The following is a 25,431-nucleotide window of genomic DNA, read 5'->3' on the forward strand; positions in this document are numbered from 1 at the left end:
TCGATACCACGTTTACTACCATTGCTTGTACAGTTGTTCGTCTGGCACACCGCAGCTAGTAAAAAATAAAAAATAATAGCACGTTAACGGTAAGTAACGGTTAGTAAGTAAGTTTGTTCAGGTATACACAGTTACATAGATTATCATACATAGCAGCATATGTGTAAAGTACCTAGGATAACCCCAAAAAAATCTAGAAAATGTCTAGAAATAGATCACACAGGGCATTAGAATCTATCAAAGCTTAGTTAATCTTAAATTAATTTTAAGCCTGCCCGTAATGCTCTGCATACAAAGGGCTCTTGGCATGTACACCCAACTACTATAATTCCTTGCACAACTATGTATCATGTCTAAATAATCTATTATTATTATTATTTTCATTATGTATCCCATACCCATCCCGTGGGCGGTAGTCAAAATATCACAATGGGGTCCAGGGACTGGGCCGAAAAGTTCTGATAATTAAACAAGTGAGTGGTAATGAATTATTTACATGTTTACATCTGGTTACAATCGTAATGACTTATTCATGCAGACCTGAATTAGGTCACACACACACACACACAAAATTACTTTATACAGTAGAATCCCACGAATGGCACATAACTGCCCCAAACCATAAGACGGGGGGAAATACATCTGTGCAGAGTGAGGTCTCCGGCTGGTGCCACACCTCGTAGCAGGTGTTGTTTAGTATGTCTGTACACCAGCACACAGCGAGAAGGCAAGACCTTGTGTACATGTTGGTAAACTACCTTCACATCCTGTAGTGGAGCTTAAATAAATCTGAAACTTGTTCAGATTACCAACCACGGGAACAGTGGCAAAGGAAGCTTGCATAAAACTACTGATTCTTTATAATTGTTGTAACGAAGCCCAATAGGAACTGATAAAAGACCAAGTGTGAACCTTTGTATTTGTTTTTGCTCTATTACTCGGAGCATGAGTATGAGGGGCACCGCTCATGCTGCACGACTAAGCTGCAACTTCTCGTATGTATCGCTAGTATATGACTGTGTACAAAGCATCGGGATATGAAGACTCGAAGGGTTTTACTAATGTCAACAGCCTGCATAATTCAAAGTTTATTCTCTATAAGGATTACAATGCTGAGTTTACAGAAATTTGGTTATTGTTTGGTTTACATGTAGTAAAATTGTGATTACAGAGTGTACCACTAGAACGCTTAGCATGGCTAGGCATTTCGGGCATACTTAGTTTTATTCTTAATTGTAAAATATTACAAATTATGAGGTAAGTTGGTATTATGGCTAAGTGACTAAATACTAGTTTGTGAGTTTAGCAATGTGAATGCTTTTGTTTTGGCACAGTACATAGTTTCAGTATTGGAGTATCACAGGATTCATTATTTTAAGACTGAGATTAATATTTCTGTTTATGGTCAAATGAGTGAGTGTAAGTGTGAACCACCAGGTGGTATTCGTGTAGTTAGTTGGCGGGGTGTATCAGGGAGATAAGATGTTTTCTAATGGTAGTTTTGAAGGTGATGAATGTGTCTGCAGTTCTAGAGTTCTCAGGTAGGGTATTCCAGATTTTAGGGCCTTTGACATACATTGAATTTTTGTAAAGGTTTAGTCGGACACGGGGAATGTCGTAGAGATGTTTATGTCTGGTGTTATGCCTGTGGGTTCTGTCACAACTATCAAGAAAGCGTTTTAGGTCAAGGTTGATATTAGAGTTTAAGGCCCTGTAGATGTAGATTGCACAGTAGTAAGTGTGGATGTACTGAACTGGGAGTAAGTTTAGATCTATGAAGAGTGGGGGGGTGTGTTGCCAGGGATGGGATTTAGTGATTATTCTTACTGCAGCTTTTTGTTGGGTTATTATTGGCTTTAGGTGTGTTGCTGCAGTTGATCCCCAAGCACAAATAGCATAGGTGAGGTATGGATAAATAAGTGAGTGGTATAGTGTGAGAAGGGCATTTTGCGGCACGTAGTATCGTATCTTGGAGAGGATCCCAACCGTTTTGGATACTTTTTTGGCTATATGCTGGATATGGGTGCTGAAATTCAGGTTGTTGTCAAGGTATAAGCCTAGGAATTTTCCCCCATTATTTCTGGTAATTAGAGTGTTGTCAATCTTAATGTTAATTTGTGCATCTCCTGCTCTGCTACCAAACATAATATAGTAGGTTTTGTCAGTGTTAAGCGTAAGTTTATTGGCTGTCATCCAAGTCGATATTTTAATCAGCTCCTCATTCACAATGGTGTTGAGGGTGGCAAGATTAGGGTGAGAGATGACATAAGTCGTGTCATCAGCAAAGAGAATGGGTTTCAGGTGTTGGGATACGTTTGGAAGGTCATTGATGTATATGAGGAAGAGCAGGGGACCAAGGACACTTCCCTGAGGAACTCCAGTATCAAGTGGCCGTGTTGCTGATGCTGTGTCTCTAATGGTGACGTACTGATACCTATTAGTAATGTAAGATTTGAAATAAGCAAGCGCATGGCCTCTTATACGTCCAGAATACGCGAAGGTTGCTGTTCCACAAAACTCGGACAAAATAAATCAAGTTGGGGAATCACACCCCTGACTTAATCGCCAGATCTATCAAACCCAAGACCAACCCTGGCAGGTGGAAGAGACAGCGAACCCCCACACATTTATTTATTTATTTTATGTCTTGCAAACAGTACATACCGAAACACTGATGTGTCCACCTGACAAATCACCTCGGTGATGCGTACTTTGCTTTAGAGAACGTATTATTCACTATCAGGACCTCTCTGTGGCATCACCGTATGTATATATGTAAATTTTTATTTTGGGAGATATTGGCAAAAATAATACATTTATTTTGGAATGTGGAACACGTCAGGGCAAATCGACTATTAGTATTGATGCTCCTGGCCAATCATAGTCAACGTAAACCAGGGTGAATAGCATGTAAACCTAACGGCGCTAGTCCTCCCATCTACTGCTGGGGAAGTAAGGTTAAGAGTTACGTTACGTTATTTTCGGGTGGGTTTCGTCAGCTTAGGCTACGTTTCTTACATATGCGTAACATAAAACAATGCCCATATCAGAACGAAGCTAATATCAGACATTTTTAGGAATAAATTATAACCAAATTCACATATTGACGGGATGTACATAGTTACCATTAATTTTCACGGAGCTTACCCCTCAAGGAAGGTTCCTTGATGTTGGTGAGGGGCTCTTGATTTAGGGAATTGGATCTGTGCTCCAGTTCCCCGAATTAAGCCTGAATGCCTTCCACATCCCCCCCCCAGGCGCTGTATAATCCTCCGGGTTTAGCGCTTCCCCCTTGATTATAATAATAATAATTCACGGAGCTTAAGAAAAAAATTAATGTAGGCCCTCTTGCTAAGCAAAACATCTCTGCTGAATTAGGTAAGTCCGGTAAATTCGGCTTTATTATTATTATTATTATTATTATTATTATTATTAAGACATGACATGGTCTGTTTAACTATGGGGGTGTCAGTATGCGCAACCAAATGTCACTTATCTCTGTACAAACATTGTATTGTCGGAAATAAATCACTTTGTTGTAACTTTTTGGGTTATCCTAGGTAATTTACACATACGTTACTATGTATAATAATTTGTGTAACTGTATTTATGTGTACCTATAACTAAATACTTATTTATCCAAGGTTATAATAGTTAAGCGCCATCTAGTGACAGACATCATTAATATTGTGAGGCGTGAGATGCCAAGTAGACATCATGTGGAGTGTGGCGAGGAGTGAGTCTGAGGTAGATGTGAGAGTAAAGTGGTGTTGAGGAGGCAGGGAGGAGAGAGTAGCCTGGCAGGCGCTGGCTCATCTACCTCACTACTCACTATATTCACCCTCATCTCCACCACCATCATACCATGGCTGTCTTCAGGAGCGCAGCGGCCAGACTGTTGAGCATTCCACAGGTACAAGATGTTATATAGAGTCGGGGTGGATGGGGGAAGGGATAAATGTTGGTTTAAATGACTTAAAATCGCCGGTTTGTTGATCAGCTGGGGTTTTAAAGGTTTACGCAATGAGTAGCCGGGAGATAGTTTTTCTTAATTGTGATTTACTTGTGGGATATTATATATAATGGTTTATCCCATTGTTATACATTTCTGTTTAAGTATTAGTAGCTGTATATTCTTGCGATGAAACATTAAGTTGATCTTCGTAGCCAAGGAGATCATTTTTCAACTTCTTTACTTGGAGTTTGTTTCTTCAGTTTTACGTCACATAAAAGTATTAAAAGCACATGGAAGTACAGAATGCATTCATATTGTACGTATTTAGCCAAATGGAAGTTCTTTTTCTTTTGCTGATTTGTAGCGATATCTTTGGGTTGTCATAAATGTCATCCTCGTGTCAGTTATTACATTATGATTACATGTGTGCTGTAATGCCTCTCATACACGGCAATATATGAATGACGCAAAATGAGTTTAATATGATCTGGTGGTATCCCCTGAGGCATATGGAACTTTTACCCTGGGTGAGGATGGGGGGGGTGGTGGCAAGCGGATACGCTGGCTGTGGCTGACGTTAGTAAGTTTATTCTGGTATACATAGTTACATTGATTATCATACATGCCATAACATGATTGCTTTTCCTTGACACTTGCCTGATGTACCTGGAGGGAGTTCCGGAGGTCCATGACCAGGCCTCTTTGTGGATCAGGGCCAGATCAACCAGGCTGTTACTGTTGGCCTCCACAATCCAGTGCATGAACAGCAGCCCAGCTAGCCAGACACTACCCTTAGGTGTCTGTCCAGTTCCCTCTTGAAGACAAATAAGGGGTCTGGTAATCTTCCCTATGTATGATGGGATGCTGTATAAACAGCCTCGGTACCTGACCCTTGTGTTTTCTGTGTACTTACAGCACCCATGATTTTAGTTTTTCATTGGGGGACTGTTGCACCATTTGCCGAGTCTGTCTTGCTTTCATGGGGAGTGATTTCTGTATGCAGATTTGAGAACAGTCCCTCTAGGATTTTCCAGGTGTAAATTTTTATATACCATTCTTGCCTGTGTTCCAAGGTGTACAGGTATAAGGTCTTTGTTTCCAGTAATTTAAGTACTTTATGGAACTTGTCTAGTGAAGGTCCTCCATACATTCTCCAAAGCTGCAGTTTTGCCAGCTTTTTGGAAGGGGATGTTAGTGTACAGCAGTATTCCAGCCTAGGAAGAACAAGTTATTTAGAGAATTGTTAGAATTAGTTTGATACCCCATTCTAGCTGTAAGAATTAAGTTAACATAATGAAATAGCTGGAATTTCTCATTGAACATTGCATTTTCTGTGACCCATTGGAAGACTTGATTTATATCTGCCTGAAGGTTTAGCATACTCAGTGGATGGTACTTGTGCATATTCTAGTGGAGCCTGCAAAGGAAGACAATGAAATGGTTTACATCTGTCAAATATGAGGATAAGGAAAAGGATGAGAGCACAGTACTGTGCCTTGTGGAACAAAACTTTTGACTGTGGCAGCCTCTAACTATTGTTTACTATTACTGTCTTCTCTTGGATAGTTAGATTCATCTACCCAGTTTTCTAGTTATTCCTTTAGCACACATTTTGTGGACTATTACACCATGATCACACTTGTCCGAAGGCTTTTGCAAGGTTCGTGTATGCTACATCTGCATTCTTTGCTCTCGAGTGCATCCAAAACCATGTTGTCATGGTCTAGTTGTTGTGAGGGGCAGGAGCGACCTGCTTAGAACCCATGCTGCCCTGGGCTGTGCAAATTTTGGAAATCCGTGTGGTTGATGATCTTTCTTCTTAGAACCCTTTTAAATATTTTCCTGAGAAATTAGAATTTTTGTCACCTTTTGGAGTGGAGTAATATCAGTTAGTTTTCAGCAAATGTGAGAAAACCTGTGTCCAGGCTCCCTCACCATAGCATACATAAAGCATACAATTGGGATTTCTTGATGAACACTGAGTTCTATGAATTTGGGCCTGGGCCAGAGTGCAGATGGGAGTAGCTACACTCATTTGCTTGCTTTCACCTAACAGGTGCCCTTGAATCATATCTGTAAAATTCCTAAACTCTTAACCCGTTAACTATCCAAATGCAGCTCTACGTTTTTGCGTGTAGCGCTCCGATCTTGATTTTCTCCACAAGAAAGCGTGTAAAAAAAATAGATCTGTGTTCGGAGCGTTATGCGAGGGAACGTAGAACTGTTTGAACAGTTAATGAGTTAAAGGTCACATGTATGGTATACAAGTGGTGCCCTGCTGTTGAAGGGCTCTTGATCAAAGTAATTGGAGCTCTTATTACATAATAAGCAAATACCTGGAAGAAAGATTTGTGGGTCACATTCTTAGGGGTGTACTGTAGCTTAACATGACCCCAGTGGAAATAAACCACATTGCTTGGCATATTCTTGGGTTTATGGTTAATCCTCCAAGGGTAATATTTTTTTTTTTTAACTGTAGCACAATTACTATGTTATACAGTGGACCCTTGACTTAAGTGTGTCCCAACGTACAAATTTTTTGAGAAACGAACAGTCCCTGGGTCAAGTTTTTGCTCCGAGTTATGAGCCAGCTCCCCCCCCCTTTCCCCCCTTCCCCCCTTCCCCCCTTCAACCCAAAACCTGGACACCTCGCTTCTTTATCTCATTTCATGCTGTAATTCCATGGAAATCATTTTCTTTTTCTTCACAGCACTGTCCTTTACACTTACTTTCTTAGGACCCATGCTTAGAGAAACAAAATTTGGCCAAATGACTGTCAAAAATGTAAGCAAAGGAGTGAGGTAAACAGTGAACCAAGTTGGAGGCGTTCGTTATTATAATAATTTATTAGTAGTAGTACAGTAGGGCCCCACTTATACTGCGGGTTAGGTTCCAGGCTGTCGCCGGAAAGCAGACATCGCCGGAAGGCAGAACGCCATTTTTTCCATTTATAAATGCATATAAATGCCAGACAACAAGTTGACACTAAATTATATTAGGTTAGTAATAGAACTAGGCATTAAAAACACACGAAGTAAAATAGTCACAGTAAATTCATTACTTATCTTAAAGTATTTGTAATCTTAATGTACGGAGAAAGGTGAGTAGTAGTACTTATTTGTAGGAAGTCAGGTGCAGGTAGCCCAGGTGTATGCAGCACTGGCTCCCCGTCTCATACTTAATATACGATATTTAAAACATCCCAGAGAGGTAAAATACACATACAGTACACTCATTATTTACCTTAAAATATGTGTAATCTTAATATAGGAAGAGGTGAGTAGTACAGTGGACCCCCGGTTAACGATATTTTTTCATTCCAGAAGTATGTTCAGTTGCCAGTACTGACCGAATTTGTTCCCATAAGGAATATTGTGAAGTAGATTAGTCCATTTCAGACCCCCAAACATACACGTACAAACGCACTTACATAAATACACTTACATAATTGGTTGCATTGGGAAGTGATCGTTAAGCGGGGGTCCACTGTACTTATTTGTAGAGTCAGTGTAGGTAGCCGGTAGGCGTAGCCTGCCTGGGCTACACCTACCGGCTGCCTACACTGTGGCCCAGAGCCATATTAACATCGACATGCCTTGTTCACTGAATTTAATCATTTCTAACACCTACCTTTAGATGCCATCATAAATGAAGGTAGAAGTAATGAATAATTCATGCCGAAAATTGTAAACAAAAGCGGAGTGAGGGAGTGGCTGGGCCAAACGCAGATTCAAACACGTTTTCTCTGATGGCTGAGCAGAGAAAACGTAATGTTGTCTCTCCACCCGGCTACCACACAGCTCCACAAGTATTATTATCAGAGCACACATAAAATATGCAATAAATGCGAGACAACAAGTTTACACTAACTTACATTAAGTTAGCAATAGAAATAGGCATTAAAAACACAATAAAAGGTAAGATACACACAGAGTACACTTATTACTTACCTTAAAATATTAATATTAATAATGTGTGAGTGGCAGGGTGTTTATTGAATAAAATCAGAATGGCACACCATCATCCTCTAACTTGGCACTTAAAGCAAGAGGCTTACGACCTCTTTTTATCACAGCTAACCTTAGACGCCATCGCCAATGAGAGCCAACTAGTTAACGAAAGAGTAAACGAGAGAGAGAGAGAACGAGAAACAAGAGTCGAGACAATGTAAGAACACAAGGTGAACAGGTAGTGGACGATCACTTGGTCAGGCGAAATAAATGCGTATTAATATGTCTACTTTTAGTTCATTCACGTCCGTTTGTAAGAGTTTGTAAAACATTTACCTCAATATTTTTTTATTATAATAATAATTACCTCACAATACAAATACTCTTACATTGTGTACAAGTTGTAAAAGTTAGTTCAGAATAAACAAACAGCAACACACCATTTTTAGAGTGAATGAAGATAATAATTATTATTATTATTATTATTATTATTATTATTATAATTTTTTTTTTAATCACACTGGCCGATTCCCACCAAGGCAGGGTGGCCCAATAATAATAATAGTAATAATATTATTATTATTATTATTATTATTATTATTATTATTATTATTATTATTATTATTAATTATAAAAAGCACTAAACCAACAAGGGTCGTGAATTGTTACACATAGAGTAAAGGCATACGAAAAGAATATTTTTCTACAGTTATCCCCCAGTTTGACTAGAGAAAATGTAATTCTTCAGACACTACCTACACAGCTGCTTTGTAAACAAATCTCATATTTACATCAATTTTTATTCTTTGAGTGTATGTATCATGTTTATATGTTATGTAATGGGTTTCATATATAATTTTGAGGAAAATATCATAGGTGGATTAATGAAAATGCCTATATTGATGTAAAATAAGACATTTAGTGTGCCCAAGAGTGATTATTATTATGTAGTATTGGCGTCATGAGTAGAGAGAGACTTAGCGATTTTAATGTGTACCTGCACACCAGCACAGGTACAGGTACACATAAGTATAATTATCAGAGTACATATAAAATATGCAGTAACTTTAAAACACTTGAAATTTTGGAAAGTTTCCTGACATAATAGATGTGGTAACCGGGTGGAGGGTGCCGTATTTGAAAGACCGCTTGCCGTATAGCAAATTTTGGTCATAATTTGACATCGCCCTATTAGTGGAACGCCGTAAGGCGAAACGCCGTAAAGCGGGGCCTTACTGTATTATTAATTTAGGTAACTAGAGCACAGGTCCAATTCCCTAGATCAAGAGCCCCTCACCAGTATCAAGGTTCCTTGATGCTGGTGAGGGGCTCTTGATCCAGGGAATTGGATCTGTGCTCCAGTTACCTAAATTAATAATTTTTTTATTATCACACTGGCCGATTCCCACTAAGGCAGGGTGGCCCGAAAAAGAAAAACTTTCACCATCATTCACTCCATCACTCTTGCCAGAAGGGTGCTTTACACTACAGTTTTTAAACTGCAACATTAACACCCCTCCTTCAGAGTGCAGGCACTGTACTTCCCATCTCCAGGGCTCAAGTCCAGCCTGCCGGTTTCCCTGAACCCCTTCATAAATGTTACTTTGCTCACACTCCAACAGCACGTCGAGTATTAAAAACCATTTGTCTCCATTCACTCCTATCAAACACGCTCACGCATGCCTGCCTGCTGGAAGTCCAAGCCCCTCGCACACAAAACCTCCTTTACCCCCTCCCTCCAACCTTTCCTAGGCCGACCCCTACCCCGCCTTCCTTCCACTACAGACTGATACACTCTTGAAGTCATTCTGTTTCGCTCCATTCTCTCTACATGTCCGAACCACCTCAACAACCCTTCCTCAGCCCTCTGGACAACAGTTTTGGTAATCCCGCACCTCCTAACTTCCAAACTACGAATTCTCTGCATTATATTCACACCACACATTGCCCTCAGACATGACATCTCCACTGCCTCCAGCCTTCTCCTCGCTGCAACATTCATCACCCATGCTTCACATCCATATAAGAGCGTTGGTAAAACTATACTCTCATACATTCCCCTCTTTGCCTCCAAGGACAAAGTTCTTTGTCTCCACAGACTCCTAAGTGCACCACTCACCCTTTTCCCCTCATCAATTCTATGATTCACCTCATCTTTCATAGACCCATCCGCTGACACGTCCACTCCCAAATATCTGAATACATTCACCTCCTCCATACTCTCTCCCTCCAATCTGATATCCAATCTTTCATCACCTAATCTTTTTGTTATCCTCATAACCTTACTCTTTCCTGTATTCACTTTTAATTTTCTTCTTTTGCACACCCTACCAAATTCATCCACCAATCTCTGCAACTTCTCTTCAGAATCTCCCAAGAGCACAGTGTCATCAGCAAAGAGCAACTGTGACAACTCCCACTTTGTGTGATTCTTTATCTTTTAACTCCACGCCTCTTGCCAAGACCCTTGCATTTACTTCTCTTACAACCCCATCTATAAATATATTAAACAACCACAGTGACATCACACATCCTTGTCTAAAGGCCTACTTTTACTGGGAAATAATTTCCCTCTTTCCTACATACTCTTAACTTCAGCCTCACTATCCTCGTAAAAACTCTTCACTGCTTCCAGTAACCTACCTCCTACACCATACACCTGCAACATCTGCCACATTGCCCCCTATCCACCCTGTCATACGCCTTTTCCAAATCCTTAAATGCCACAAAGACCTCTTTAGCCTTATCTAAATACTGTTCACTTATATGTTTCACTGTAAACACCTGGTCCACACACCCCCTACATTTCCTAAAGCCTCCTTGTTCATCTGCTATCCTATTCTCCATCTTACTCTTAATTCTTTCAATAATAACTGTACCATACACTTTACCAGGTATACTCAACAGACTTATCCCCCTATAATTTTTGCACTCTTGTCCCCTTTGCCTTTATACAAAGGAACTATGCATGCTCTCTGCCAATCCCTAGGTACCTTACCCTCTTCCATACATTTATTAAATAATTGCACCAACCACTCCAAAACTATATCCCCACCTGCTTTTAACATTTCTATCTTTATCCCATCAATCCCGGCTGCCTTACCCCCTTTCATTTTACCTACTGCCTCACGAACTTCCCCCACACACACAACTGGCTCTTCCTCACTCCTACAAGATGTTATTCCTCCTTGCCCTATACACGAAATTAATAATAATACATGATACGTACGTAATAATTCAGAATCCTGCCACTAGTTGGCACAGCTGATGGCAAAACATTTGGTAAGCAGTACACATGTTTACATCACTGTGAGAGCAGTTCTCTCATGCTTGTTTGCATTTTTTATCCATTTGGCCAAATTTCTTTTTTCTAACCATGGGTCCTAAGAAAATAAGTGCAAAGGACAGTGCTGAGAAGAAAAAGACGATTTCCATGGACTTAACCAGACAATACATCATACACTTCACCCTCAACCTCCCCCCCACCATCTTTGCTTGAAGTGTGTAAGTACATATACACTTTATATAAACAGTTTTTATATGATATTTCTTATTTATGAATACATTTTCAGTGTTTTCCTTAGAAATCTAGTGATAACTGCAATTAGTCTCAAAAATATTGTTTTCTCTTAAAGTAAGAGCATGAGAAGATACTATAGCCAAAGTTGGATAGAAATGGCGGACGCTTCTGCCGCTGCCACCCTATTATGGCCTATTTTATTCATTCTAGAGTATATATCATGTTTATTTATTTATTTATTTATTTATTTATTTATTTATTTATTTATTTATTTATTTATTTCCAATTTGTGCACACATACAGAGGTACAAAAAAAATACAGATAAGAGCAGTATGCCAAAGCCACTTATACTATGCATAGCATTACGGGCTGGCTTAAAATTAACTTAAGATTAACTAAGCAATGATTATTATTATTATTATAATCAAAAAGAAGCGCTAAGCCACAAGGACTATACAGCGCTGCTACTAAGCAATGATGAAATCAGTGATAAAACATTAATGTAAACAGATAACTATAAAGCACAAGTGAGTATTACAAAGACAGGTCATATGGTTGCATTCAGTTAGGTAGTGATTCTGTTAGGTAGTGTATTTAAAAAATAATAAAGTTAGATTGGGTTTTAGGTTTAACATTTATGTGATATAATTGTGAGAAACATTTAAGATATACAATTTATAATGTTCAGTTATTCAGTATTTATTTGGTTTTGGGTGAGTAAGTAATCTTTGAGAAGAGACTTGAATTTATAAACAGGTTGTGTTTCTTTTATATTTACAGGTAATGAATTCCAGATTTTAGGGCCTTTTATGTGCATTGAGTTTTTGCATAGTGTGAGATGGACACGAGGAACATCAAAGAGTGATCTGTGCCTTGTGTTATGGTCATGTGTTCTGTTGAGGTTGGCAAGGAGATGTTTGAGGGGAGGGTTAATATCAGAGTTAAGTGTTCTATGTATGTAATAGGTGCAGTAATAAGTATGGATGTTTTGTATGGTGAGTAGGTTTAGTGTATTGAATATTGGTGGAGTGTGCTGCCTGTAGTGAGAATTTGTTATCATTCTAACTGCAGCCTTTTGTTGGGTAATTAGTGGTCTGAGATGGTTAATTGTTGTTTATATTGTTTATTATGTCATATTAGATGAATTTTGATAGATAAATAAACCGTACAGTTGATAATAGCGTCGTATTCAAGTATTTTTTTCTTAGTCTCCAGAATGCGGGAACGTATTAATGGCTTTTCAGTTAATTTCAATTAGGAAAATTAATTTGATATGAGAGTAAATTGAGTTACAAGCTAGGTCACAATGGATTAAGCTCGTAAGTCAAGGTTCCACTGTATATGGAAGTGTTGCTTATTTTGGACTACAGATGAATTATTATTATTTTATTATCACACTGGCCGATTCCCACCAAGGCAGGGTGGCCAGAAAAAGAAAAACTTTCACCATCATTCACTCCATCACTGTCTTGCCAGAAGGGTGCTTTACACTACAGTTTTTAAACTGCAACATTAACACCCCTCCTTCAGAGTGCAGGCACTGTACTTCCCAGATGAATTATATTCATAAAATGCTAAATCCATAAAGGTCATACATTGCTGCACAACAGAGGTGAGAGTTGGGAGATAGGTGGTGGTAAGAAAAGTTTATTTGGTGAAACATGGGGTTTGTGTTGATTAACCCTTAAACTGTCCAAACGTAGCTCTACATTCGCTCGCGTAGCGCTCCGAATGTAGATCTTTTTTTTTTACATGCTTTCTTGTGGAGAAAGTTAAGGTCAGAGCACTGTGTGCAAATGTAGATCTACACTTGAACAGGTTAAGGAAGTCTGTAGCAAAGGTGGGACAGGGTGGCCAGAACAAACGTACCAAGGTGTTTTGTTCTGGTGTAAAAAATAAGTGGGCACGTCAGATTTTAGATTGATTTTGTTAAAATTTGTGGTAGCAATTTGAGAATTTAATGGCTGTGTACAGTATACTGTAAATAAGGCAACAAGTTTTGGGGAAATTCTGAAGAGAAGTTAAAAAGGGTGGTGTAGGAGTTTGGGTGTAGCAGAAGGAAACTAAAAGTGAATACGTATAGAAAATAGCATGGTGATGAGAGTAACAAAGATAACGTTTACTTCTTTGTAAAGGTTACAATGTGTAATTACAATTTTTGTTTGCTAAGTACAAAGATAGCCACTATCATGCCAGGGCATTTTGGGCAGACTAATCCTAATACGTAGTAACTAATTAAAACTAGACAAGATAATAAGTACATAGTAACTATACTTGAAACTAGACAAGAAGTAATGGTTAACTGTAAAGTGGAGTAGGGTTTGGTAAAATATCTTGAAATTGCACACAAAATCTACATTACAAGTAATGGTTCAGGTGGTAATATTTTATGGATTGGCAGAATTAAAAGCCTAGAGGTCACACAAAACTAATTAGTAGGCATTTTGGTTTATTTGGTTAATATTGAGAGATGATTTTTTAGCAAAGTCCTAAATTTATAAGTTGTCAGGGGATCCTTGACCTGTTCTGGTAGCGAGTTCCAAATGTTTGGGCCCTTTATGTGCATAGCGTTCATGCATAATGACGGACTCGAGGGATGTTGAAAAGTGCCTTATGCCTTGTATTGTGACTGTGCATTCTGTTGTAACTGTCAAGGAGTAGCTTTAGGGGAGGGTTTACAGTGGAGTTTAATGTTCTGTATGTGTAGTAGGTACAATAATGCGAGTGTATGTCTTGCATACTTAGCAAGTTGAGTCTTGAAAAGTGGTGGGGTGTGCTGTTTAGCACAGAAGCTGGTTATCACCTGCAAGGAATTATTGAGAGGTGCCTTCATACCAGTGAAGGGCTCTTGATCCAAAAAAATTAGTGCTATTCTCCCTTTCATTGGCTTGGTTGGCAATGCACTCTCCTCACACGCTGAGTGTCCGTGGTTTAATCCCTGGCATGGGTGGAAACATTGGGCATGCAAGCCAAGACAAATGCCACATGCATAATCAGGACATTTTTTGAAGACCTTTTGCTACTGGTTACTTTTTCCAGCCTAATAGTAAAAAACTAGTATATAGCAGACAGACATCAGTTGCAACCCAAAAAGACAGGTTGAGGTTACTTGTTGGCATTGAGTGGAAGGGGTACTGTACGCAAGAAGGGAGTTGTATATGAAAAGGCTCTGCCTAGCATGGGCTAGTAGGTCTGTTGCAGTGCTGTTGTCACTTGATAGCAGTGTTTTGTTTGGGCAGAATAATTTTGGCAAAAATAGAAAGATATACATGTATTGTCAGTACTAGCACAGCTGTATTGGTCATGAAGACTTTTGATACCTTTTATATATGAATAAAGGAATGTTGCATTGCCCTAAGTGTTTAGGATGGAAAAAAGTACAAAGTACTTGATAAATTGTTGCACTGGAAAACTACCATAGCTAGAGAACTTTTTTTTTATAGTAGAAGTTTCTGGTATATTCCATTATTTTATAGACCTTCACTAGGCATGGCATTATCCCAGTTTGCATTACTTATCTGATCATTTGATTAAGCAACTTTTAAGAGTTAAAAAAAGAAAATTACTTAATTTTCTTATACCATTATGGTATTGATGTAAATTTGAAGGTAGTACTTACTGTAGTTTTCATCCCTAATAGGTATTTTTCTCAAATTCTTCGTGGTAGAACCTGCATAGCCTTGAAGAGCTGGTTTCAGTACCAAGGTTAGGTTAAGTATAATTCTTTGGCTCATTCACTTTGGATTCTTGCCAAGTATTCATATGTTTTTTTTTTTTTTTTTTTTTTTTTTTTTTTTTAACTGAGCATTACCAAAGGGTCACAGATTGTATTTTCAAAAGTGTAATTATTAGGTACTGTTTTATATTACTGGTTCGAGCCAAAGATTCTTAAATATATATACAGTAATTTGTAAAATTTAATAACCCTAGTGAGTAAATTGAAATTAATTGGTATTCCTTTTAAATACAAAAATATTTAGTAGATTAAGAAAAGTAAGGTATGCATGTTAACCCTTTCAGGGTCCGTCCCGTAGATCTACGGCTTTATGTTCAGGGTCCAAACCGTAGATCTACGCCATGAGCTCAGCTCACTCTGATAAACTGTGAGTGGTACATTTGGGCCTAGATATGAGAGAATACATCTATGTGGTATGTGTGCACCACATAAAACAGATCCTGCAGCACACTGTGTATAATGAGAGAAAAAAAATTAAATCATGATTTTTCGATTAAAACAGCAACTTTGCAGTGTTTTTTCGTATGTTTTTTATAGTTGTATTTGCGATTTCTTGGTCTCATTTGATAGAATGGAAGACATATTACAGAAATAGAGATGATTTTGATTGGTTTTAGCACTTGAAATGGCTTGAAACTGAGCTCAAAGTAGCAGAAATGTTAATTTTTTGCCGATATTCAAGAGTAAACAAACGACCTCACACGTCTAATACACGTCAGCTGGTGGGTCTAATATACATTCACAAATATGGTGATGATATTTATACAATTATTACAGTATTGCATAACAGTAAATCTTCTATTTTTTGGTGTGAATAAAAATTCATTATGTGAATAAAAAATCATAATGGAATTTATTTGTAAAGCCTCAAAACATAACTAATGAACAGAGGAAATGTTAGTTTAGTGCCAGGAATGCCTACATTGTTCATTCTGGACCCTATTTTGAAATTGGAATATTTTGAACTTTGTGTTAAATTGGCCAAATTAACAATTTCCGATCACTTTATTTTGTAGTTGAAACAGTTGACTTGGCGATTTCTTGTGCTCAATCGATAGAATAGAAGTAATACTAGTGAAATAGCTAAGAATTTGGTTGATTGGAATAATGTAATTGGCCTAAAATGGGAGTCAAAGTCGGCAAAATCGCCGATTCGTAAATATCGCTGACACACCAAAATTTGCGAGAGCATAATTTCGTCAATTTTCCACCAAATTTCGTACTTTTTGTTTTATTACCTTCACAAAAAGATTCTCTACGATTTCATAAGAAAAAATAACAAATTTTTTTTTTTTGAAAATTCTTGGACACTGGTGCGTGACTCCAGATTTGGGCCTTGGACCCTGAAAGGGTTAAACTTTAAATATTGTAGGAGAAACAAAAGTCCCAAAATGTACTCGTTTATGTGGGCTTTGTTAACCTTTTCAGTATCTAATGTAGTTTGCCTGCTCTCCTCTGTTCACCTGGTCTTCCCTTTCTCTTCTGCATTTTACCCCTTTTTTCCTGCCCATCCCTCATTCACATGCTCATCTTTCTCCTTGCTCTTCCATCCCTTAAGTTCTCTCCTGGCCTGTTGTCGTACATTTAAATCTTGCGTAAATGTGATTCAGTTTTCATTAGTGATTCTTGCCTTGGCTGGATGGAAATGACAAGATACTCGGGTACTAGTAATGAGACAGATAGAATACTGTATCTTGGAAAAATCTGGATATCTCTAAGGGTGCAATTCAAACTTCGTTGAATGTAATTCAGGTTTAGCAATGGCTGGATAGGAGTTAACATTCATATTTTTTCCATCATGGCAACCCCTTCAAGGGTAAGGGGGTTGCCATGAAAGAGCTCTTGATTCCTGAAATTGAAACTACCCTTCCCTTCCTCAGATCAAACTTGACTGTCTTTCCTTCTCAGGTGCTGTATGGCTCCCTAAGGATATTTAGCTCCTCCAGTTGAATATAGACTACTTATTGTGTATTGTATTTATAATGTTTGAGAATTAAAGGAAATTCCTTTTTAATACAGTAGCTTTTTAGGTTTGCTTGCATACCTGAAAAAGATTGGGCATGCAGTGTTGGATAAATTTTCGAAACACTGTAATAGCATGTCACTCATTGCCTGAGTACAGAAATATTAAAATAAATTTGTTTACATAGTGCAGTAACCAGTTTTACAACATCAAATTAACACACACATACATACACACATTAAAAGTAGTGGAAGATGTCCAACAGGGTGTGGCATATTGGATGACCTTGGTACAAGAGGGAAATAAAGTAATGTGATTAACAAGAAAGAGGCAGAGAAGACCAGAAGACTGAACCAGAGGGAGGGAGAGAAGGCAGTAATAGTACAGCAGTGGTAATAGTAATAAGGGAGTAGTAGTAGTAGTGCTGTTACTTTGTCACTATTACTATTACAACTTGCCACCAGCTAGTACTGCTACTTAACCACCACCACGACTGATACTTTCAAATCACCACTACCACTATACCACCACTATTTTATCACTGCTACTAATGTATTTTTCTTTAGGTACTGAAATATTTAGTATCTTATGCCATAGACGTAGTCTATAAGAAACCAGTGATGGAAGCTGGGAGTACGTATGTTATTTTAAACCATACCATGAGTGGGGTTAGAACACGCAATCAGTCATAAAACTCCTGCCTGATGCACTAGCCACTGGGCCAGCTGGCTAGAATAAGATTCGTCCAACTAGGTATATTTATGCACCATAGGAAGGTTAGCATAGGCACCACTGTGACCACAAAAGCAAGTTTCAATAGTGTCATTACTATTTTGTGAGGAGTTACACTATTTTAAGTTTTCGGTTGTGCCCAGTTTAAAGTAAGACTTGTAGATGTCAAGAAAGACTTCAAATAAAATAAAAATTCCTAGCTGTCGCTATTGTATTGAACATATTGTACAAAAAAAAAATAGGGAAAGGTATAATAAATAATAAATTTGTTCTGTCGCTTGTAACCCTTTACAGTAGATACAGTTTTACAATATTTACAGAAAGCATGTCCTCTAGCTGCAGTGACCACCAGAGCTCCATACTCTACAGAGAGTACGGATCTGCGGGAAGTTATGGCACAAAAGGTCCCACTTGTTCAGGAACAAGTAAAGGCCTTCCGTAAGAAACATGGCGACACCAAGATTGGAGAGATAACTGTTGATATGGTAAGATTTTTTTTCACTTAATCTTGGCTGTAACTTTTGCATGCACAGTACTGCCTTTGGTGAGAAAATGCCTCGTGTTTAAAAGTAAATACAGTGGACCCTCGACCAACGATGGCATCGTATAACATTAAATTCGACTAGCGATACATTTTAACACTAACATTTTGCCTCGATTAACGCTAAAAAACTCGACTAACGTTATTCGTTCTCGGGTACCAATTAATATCGTTAGTCGAGGGTCCACTGTACTGGACTGTATACTGTATGGTTATAAAATATAAATGTGTATGTGTGTACTTGGAGAAGAGAGGATTGTAGAGGGGGGGGGAGATTTTGGGAGATGTTAAGTGAGTGTGTAGGAACTTGAACCAAAGGAGGGAGTAATTGTGGTAGGGGACCTAAATACTAAAGTAAAAGCATTTGATTGAACTTCGTATAGAAAGGGGTTTGGTTATAGGTAACAAATATTTTAAGAAAAAATGTATAAATAATTATACAAGATAAGATATAGGGTGCAATGAGTTTGTTGAGCTACATATTTGTAGATAAGACTATTGGGTAGACTTCAGGTTGTACATGTTTATAGAGGGGCCACAGATATCAGATCACCTTTTAGTTGTAGCTAGAGTGAGAGTAAAAGGTAGATGGGATACAAGGAAAATGGAAGCAGCAAGAGAGAGGTGAAGGTTTATAAACTAGAGGAGGACGCAGTTAGGGTAAGATATAAATAACTATTGGAGGACAGATGGGCTAGTGTGAGTATAGGCAATGGGGTAGAAGATGTATGGGGTAAGTTTGAGAATAGTGTTAGTGTTCAGCAGAAGTTTGTGGTTACAGGAAAGTGAGTGTGGGAAGGAAGAAGAGCAATTGGTGGAATGATGTAAAGAGTATTAAGAGTTAGCATATGAGAGGTTTTTACAAAGTAGAAGTGATGCAAGGAGGGAGGAGTGTATGGAGAGAGAGAGAGAGAGATTAAGAGAGTGGTGAAGCAGTGTACAAAGAGAGCAAATGAGAGAGTGGATGAGATGTTAACAAATTTTGTTGAAAATAAAGTTTTGGAGTAAGATTAATAAGCTGAGTAAGCCTAGGGAACAAATGGATTTTAGTTAAAAAATAGGAGAGGAGAGTTATTAAAGGGAAAGTTAGAGGTATCAGGAAGATGAAGGGAATATTTTGAGGAGTTGTTAAATGTTGATAAAGGTAGGGAAGCTGCAATTTTGTGTATAGGGCAAGGAGGAACAAAATCTTATAGGAGTGAGGAAGAACCAGTTGAAAGTGTGGGGAAAGTGCATGAGGCAGTGGGTACAATGAAAGGGGGTAAAGCAGCTGGGATTGATGGAATAGATAGAAATGTTAAAGCAGGTGGGGGATGTAGTTTTGGAGTGGTTAGTGCTTTTATTTAATACGTGTGGAAGAGGGTAAGGTACCTAGGGATTGGCAGAGAGCATGCATAGTTCCCTTGTATAAAGGCAAAGGGCACAAAAGTGTATAAATTATAGGGGAATAAGTCTGTTGATGAAGGTAGGGAAGCTGTGATTTCATGTATAGGGCAAGGAAGAATAACATCTTGTAGGAGTGAGGAAGAGCCAGTTGAGTGTGGGGAAAGTTCATGAGGCAGTGGTAAGAATGAGAGGGTAAGGCAGCTGGGATTGATGGAATAAAGACAGAAATGTTAAAAGAAGTAGGGGATATAGTTTTGGAGTGGTTGGTGCTATTTAATAAATGTATGGAAGAGGGTAAGGTACCCAGGGATTGGCAGAGAGCATGCATAGTTCCTTTGTATAAAGGCAAAGGGGATATAAGAGTGCAGAAATTATCGGGGAATAAGTCTGTTAGTATACCTGGTAAAGTGTATGGTAGTTATTATTGAAAGAATTAAGAGTAAGATGAAGAGCAGGATAGCAGATGAACAAGGAGGCTTCAGGAAAGGTAGGGGGTGTGTAGACCAAGTGATTACAGTGAAACATATAAGTGAACAGTATTTAGATAAGGGTAAAGAGGTTTTTGTGGCATTTATGGATTTAGAAAAGGCATATGACAGTGTGGATAGGGGGGCAGTGTGGCAGATGTTGCAGGTATATGGTATAGGAGGTAGGTTACTGAAAGCAGTGAAGAGTTTTTATGAGGATAGTGAGGCTCAGGTTAGAGTATGTAGGAGAGAGGGAGATTATTTCCCAGTAAAAGTAGGCCTTGGACAAGGATGTGATGTCACCGTGGTTGTTCAATATATTAACAGATGGGGTTGTAAGAGGAATGCTAGGGTCTTGGCAAGACGTGTGGAGTTAAAGGATAAAGAATCAAAGACAAAGTGGGAGTTGTCACAGTTGTTCTTTGCTGATGACACGGTGCTTTTGGGAGATTCTGAAGAGAAGTTGCAGAGGTTGGTGGATGAATTTGATAGGGTATGTAAAAGAAGAAAATTAAAAGCGAATATAGGAAAGAGTAAGGTTATGAGGATAACAGAAAGATTAGGTGACGAAAGACTGGATATCAGAGTGGAGGGAGAGTTAGTTTAATATGTTTATTATGCACCCCATACCCATCCTGTGGGCGGTAGTCAAAAGATTAGAGGTACATAATTGGTCCAGGGACCGGACTCCAAAGTTTTGATAGCTGAGCAAGTTACAAAGGTAATGAACTAGATCTGGTCATAATCATGACCAAGTTACAAAGGTAATGAGCTCCAGGTAGAGCTGGTCACACTCATGAATAATTGCAAAGGTAATGAATCATAAACACATTAATCATGAGAATTTACAAAGATAATGAGCTCCAGGTAGAGCTGGTCAAAATCATGACAAGTTTCAAAGGTAATGAATGATAAACATGTTATCACATGATTACAATCATAGACAAATTAGAGTAATGAGCAGTTAACAAACATAGCAGGGAATTCATCCATAGCCCCAACAACAGATGTTGCTAGGTGCCTGTCTCTCCTCGGTAGACAGCCATTGCAAACAGCAGCAAGTTGCCCTGGGATCTGCTGCTTGCACGAGCACCATCGACCCTACCCAAGAGGTCCAAGAAGCCAGTGACTCCATTAGCAGCCCAATGCAGAGCTCCCCTAGGGACATGTCAGCGTCCTTGTGGACGCCAAGTTGATTGAAGACCCAGGCCCTCGTGTGCACGGATGTTGAAGCTTGAGGAACTGAGTACACACTGCCTGTGGCACACCTGACATCTGCCTCACGGTTGAACTCCACGATGCTGTCCCTGTAGTGGAAGTTCCTGTGAGCCCGGCACTCCCTGCAGTGCCATCGCTGACATCGTGGGTTAGGGGAGAAGTACCCTCTACAGATGGGGTGGCGCTGGGAGTTGGGTGGGTGAGGCGGGGGAGACGCGCAGGGGTGAGGTGTTATGAGAGGGTTACTGTTTACTACACACGCCCTCCCCCTCCCCCCCAGCGGAGAGGGGGGGAGGCGCTGACTGGTCCTGACTCGACAACACCAAATCATCTGAAACTGCACAACACTTCAACTATTTTCACTGAAACGATGCACTGGGATGTCCGTTCGCTGCTCTGGTATCTTCTCAAAGCATTCACACTGAGTTCTGTTAAGTAGGGACCTGGTCAGCCTCTTTGACCAGGAGCTATCCTTGAAAATCCCGCAGCTAGCCCGCTACACAACCTGCCGTGCCGGCCATGTTGAGCCCTGTCGAGTGGAGGGAGAGAGTATGGAGGAGGTGAATGTATTCAGATATTTAGGAGTGGATGTGTCAGCAGATTGGTCTATGAAGGATGAGGGGGAAAAGGGTGAGTGGTGCACTTAGGAGTCTGTGGAAGCAAAAAGGGGAATGTATGAGAGTATAGTTGTTCCGACAGTCGTGTATGGGTGTGAAGCATGGGTGATGAATGCTGCAATGAGAAGGCTGGAGGCAGTGGAGATGTCATGTCTAAGGGCAATGTGTGGTGTGAATATAATGCAGAGAATTCGTAGTTAGGAAATTAGAAGGTGTGGCATTACCAAAACTATTATCCAGAGGGCTGAGGAGGGGTTAAGGTGGTTCAGACATGGAGAGAATGGAACAAAACAGAATGACTTCGAGAGTGTATAAATCTCTAGTGGAGGGAAGGCGGGGTAGGGGGTGGCCTAGGAAGGGTTGGAGGGAGGGGGTAAAGGAGGTTTTGTGTGTGAGGGACTTGGACTTCCAGCAAGCGTGCATGAGCGTATTTGATATCGAGTGAATGGAGACAAATGATTTTTAATACTTGACGTGCTGTTGGAGTGTGAGCAAAGTAACATTTATGAAGGGATTCAGGGAAACCGGCAAGTTGGACTTCAGTACTGGAGATGGGAAGTACATTTCTACACTCTGAAGGAGGGGTGTTAATGTTGCAGTTCTATAACTGTAGTGTAAAGCACCCCTCTGGCAAGACAGTGATGGAGTGAATAGTGTTGAAAGTATTTTTGGGGGCACCCTGCCTTGGTGGGAAACAGTCAATGTGTTAGTAAAAAAAAAAAAAATGTAAATGTGCATATTAAATTCTCAGTGACTTGCAGATGTATGGTGGTATGCGAGGCATGAAGGGATTAGTGACTGAAACTTCTGTGCTGGACCCCGAGGAGGGTATTAGATTCCGTGGCTACTCTATTCCAGAGTGCCAGAAACTCTTGCCAACTGCTGAAGGTGGGGCTGAACCTTTGCCAGAAGGTCTCTTCTGGCTTCTCTGTACTGGGGACATACCAACTAAAGCTCAGGTCAGTTTGAAGTACTGTACAATTTTGTCCTGATAGTCATTTTTATACATATACTGTTATATTGAGTTTTAAGCTTTTTTTTTTTTTAACACTCTTGCTTAATGTGGAAATGGTCTACATATCTTTTAAAGTTTATAAAAGCAATATTATATATGTGCCAAGTATTATTTCAAAGTTAGTCTACCTTCACTTAACGACCTAGTGAGGTATGAAATAAATGTTCATTAAGCGAAAAATATTAAATTGCATTTTCCATACACGTAATGTAGTGCGTAAACTAGAACAATAATCCATAGTTTTCTCAGGAGAATGATACTCAAGTTTGGGCATGTTGGAGAGGTGGGGCTATTTTCCAGTAAAAGTAGGCCTTTTACTGGAAAATAACTCTTCTGATCAGCTTCAAATTTTCACTAATGGAATGGGTTTCCTGAACACAAGACTCTTGCTGCTGTGGGGTAGCACAGGTCTCAATCTTATTAAATAATGTTCATTTTGCATTCAATAGGTAATAAAGGCTTCTTTTGACTATCTTCAAAATAATATTGACTGCATTCAATAATAATGATAACCCATGTGTTTAGTCCAAATAGATGCAAATCTGAAATTTTACTGAAATGTTTAAAAAGAAAAAAAAAACTATGAATTGTTGGAAACTGGTCAGTTACTGAAGGATCCCTTTTCTGGTTTTCAAACTTTTACCATTGGTGGACTTTATTAAAACGGCTGATCACACGCTTTGAACTGTATAAATTTCAATTTACCATTATGATTTTTGAAATGGTAACGCCACAGTTGGAAATAAATTGCAAAATTGGTGGGGACTTTTAACACGTGGCAGGCAATTCCTATTAGAAGCAGCTGGTCCAGTGGCTAGCTCACCGATTTGTCAGTTTTATGACACTCCTGCTGTGTTCGAGCTCCACCTGTTCAGTTTGCCAGTTTTATTAAGCATATTGTTTTCCATGTAATAACTAGTGAATGTTCTTTTTATGTTTACATATTACTGGAGAAAGGATCCTTTAATTGGCCATTTTGTCACTTAACCTCTAAAAGGTATGGTACTTGTTGCATTATTTTCCCCCTTAGGCTGGTGAAGTGCTCTTGGTCCAAGAAACTGAATGCATCTTCCTCTAGCATGAATCAGATTTTAATGCCTCTCCTTTCACTTTCCTCTGGTTAAAGTACAACTATTGTAAACTGGATCAGTCTTCAATGGCTGATGAATCATATGAAATGGATTCATCATTTCATGGGTTTAGGCTTCTAGGCATAAATTTTGTAGGATTCTGTGAAATGACTGGAAAATGCATCTTCTGGACAGCTCTACATTTTTGTACTGATGTGTTTTCCTCATAGGAAACAATATCTTGATAGGTTATGCAAGTTGTGTATCAATTTGCACCAATTTTATTAATCAAATTTGTTTCTTTGAAATAATTGAAGAATCACACTTCTAAGAAATAAGTCAGTGTTTGACTTCATTCGATCATCCTAGGTTAAATTAACTTAATATTCTTTAATGTGCCTATAATATCTGTTTATCTTGAAGACCATTGTTAAACATTTGTATGCCATGTACACTAGGCATACACATCCCTTAAAAGCTGGCCAGTTTTACTAGGAGAAATTTTTGTAATTTTAACCTGTGTAGGTCGCAGTTTGTGTTTTGGAAGGAATTAAAATAATGTTTTTTGTAAGGCCCTAGTATGCAGAGGCCTGTTTATGCGAGAGTACTATATGGCGTTTTGCCTGCTGGTAATTAGTCTACCAGGCAGAAGTGAAGATGGGGGGGGGGGTGTCATGGAGCCTCCCCGATGATTTATTTTGTTTAACTCATTAGTGGCAGTGTGCTAGTGAGCTAATGTGAACAAGTGTGTGATGGTTTTATACAAGTTATATAAGTTAGCAATATTATATATATTTTTATATAGGCGAGTTTGTCCTTCCTAATGATAATTAATATTGTTTAATATGAGTACATGCTGCCCCAAGGGTTGCTCTGTATTTCAGCATAATTTTATAACCCCTAGACAGCAGGGTGCGCAACCTTTAGGAACCAGGACCATTTTATTTAAGTTACAACATCAGTCGTAACAGTGAGCATATCTACCCCTTTCGCGACAACTTCCTTGATTTCCTTTTTCTTCCCCACGATGGAAGTGATCGTTGAATGGGGGCTTCCCGTACATCCTGCTGAGGTCGGCCACATGCACTCCACTTTCATATTTTGCAATGATTTCTTTCTTTAATTCCGTTGTGTTTCCCACCTTTACCAAAGGCCTGGCACTAGGATCTTCCTTTGGGTCCATGGTGGCTTATTTAGCAGTTGCAAACACACAAAAGAATGGAATATTAGGAAATGTATCTTATGAACACGTGGGGTGAT

At 39.0% G+C, this 25,431-nt stretch overlaps 1 protein-coding gene across 1 annotated transcript in view; it reads left to right on the forward strand.

The window, feature by feature from the left end:
* The first annotated feature begins 3,752 nt into the window (after window positions 1-3,752).
* The window catches only part of kdn (citrate synthase), a 37,961-nt gene continuing 16,282 nt past the window's right edge, over window positions 3,753-25,431 (forward strand). The window contains exons 1-3 of the mRNA XM_053780480.2: window positions 3,753-3,913; window positions 18,178-18,342; window positions 22,848-23,045. Of these exons, the coding sequence (XP_053636455.1) occupies window positions 3,866-3,913; window positions 18,178-18,342; window positions 22,848-23,045 (411 nt within the window). The 5' untranslated portion in view covers window positions 3,753-3,865. The remainder of the gene's footprint in view (window positions 3,914-18,177; window positions 18,343-22,847; window positions 23,046-25,431) is intronic.

This window comes from Cherax quadricarinatus, chromosome 26 (assembly GCF_038502225.1).
Source record: "Cherax quadricarinatus isolate ZL_2023a chromosome 26, ASM3850222v1, whole genome shotgun sequence".
Taxonomy (NCBI): domain Eukaryota; kingdom Metazoa; phylum Arthropoda; class Malacostraca; order Decapoda; family Parastacidae; genus Cherax; species Cherax quadricarinatus.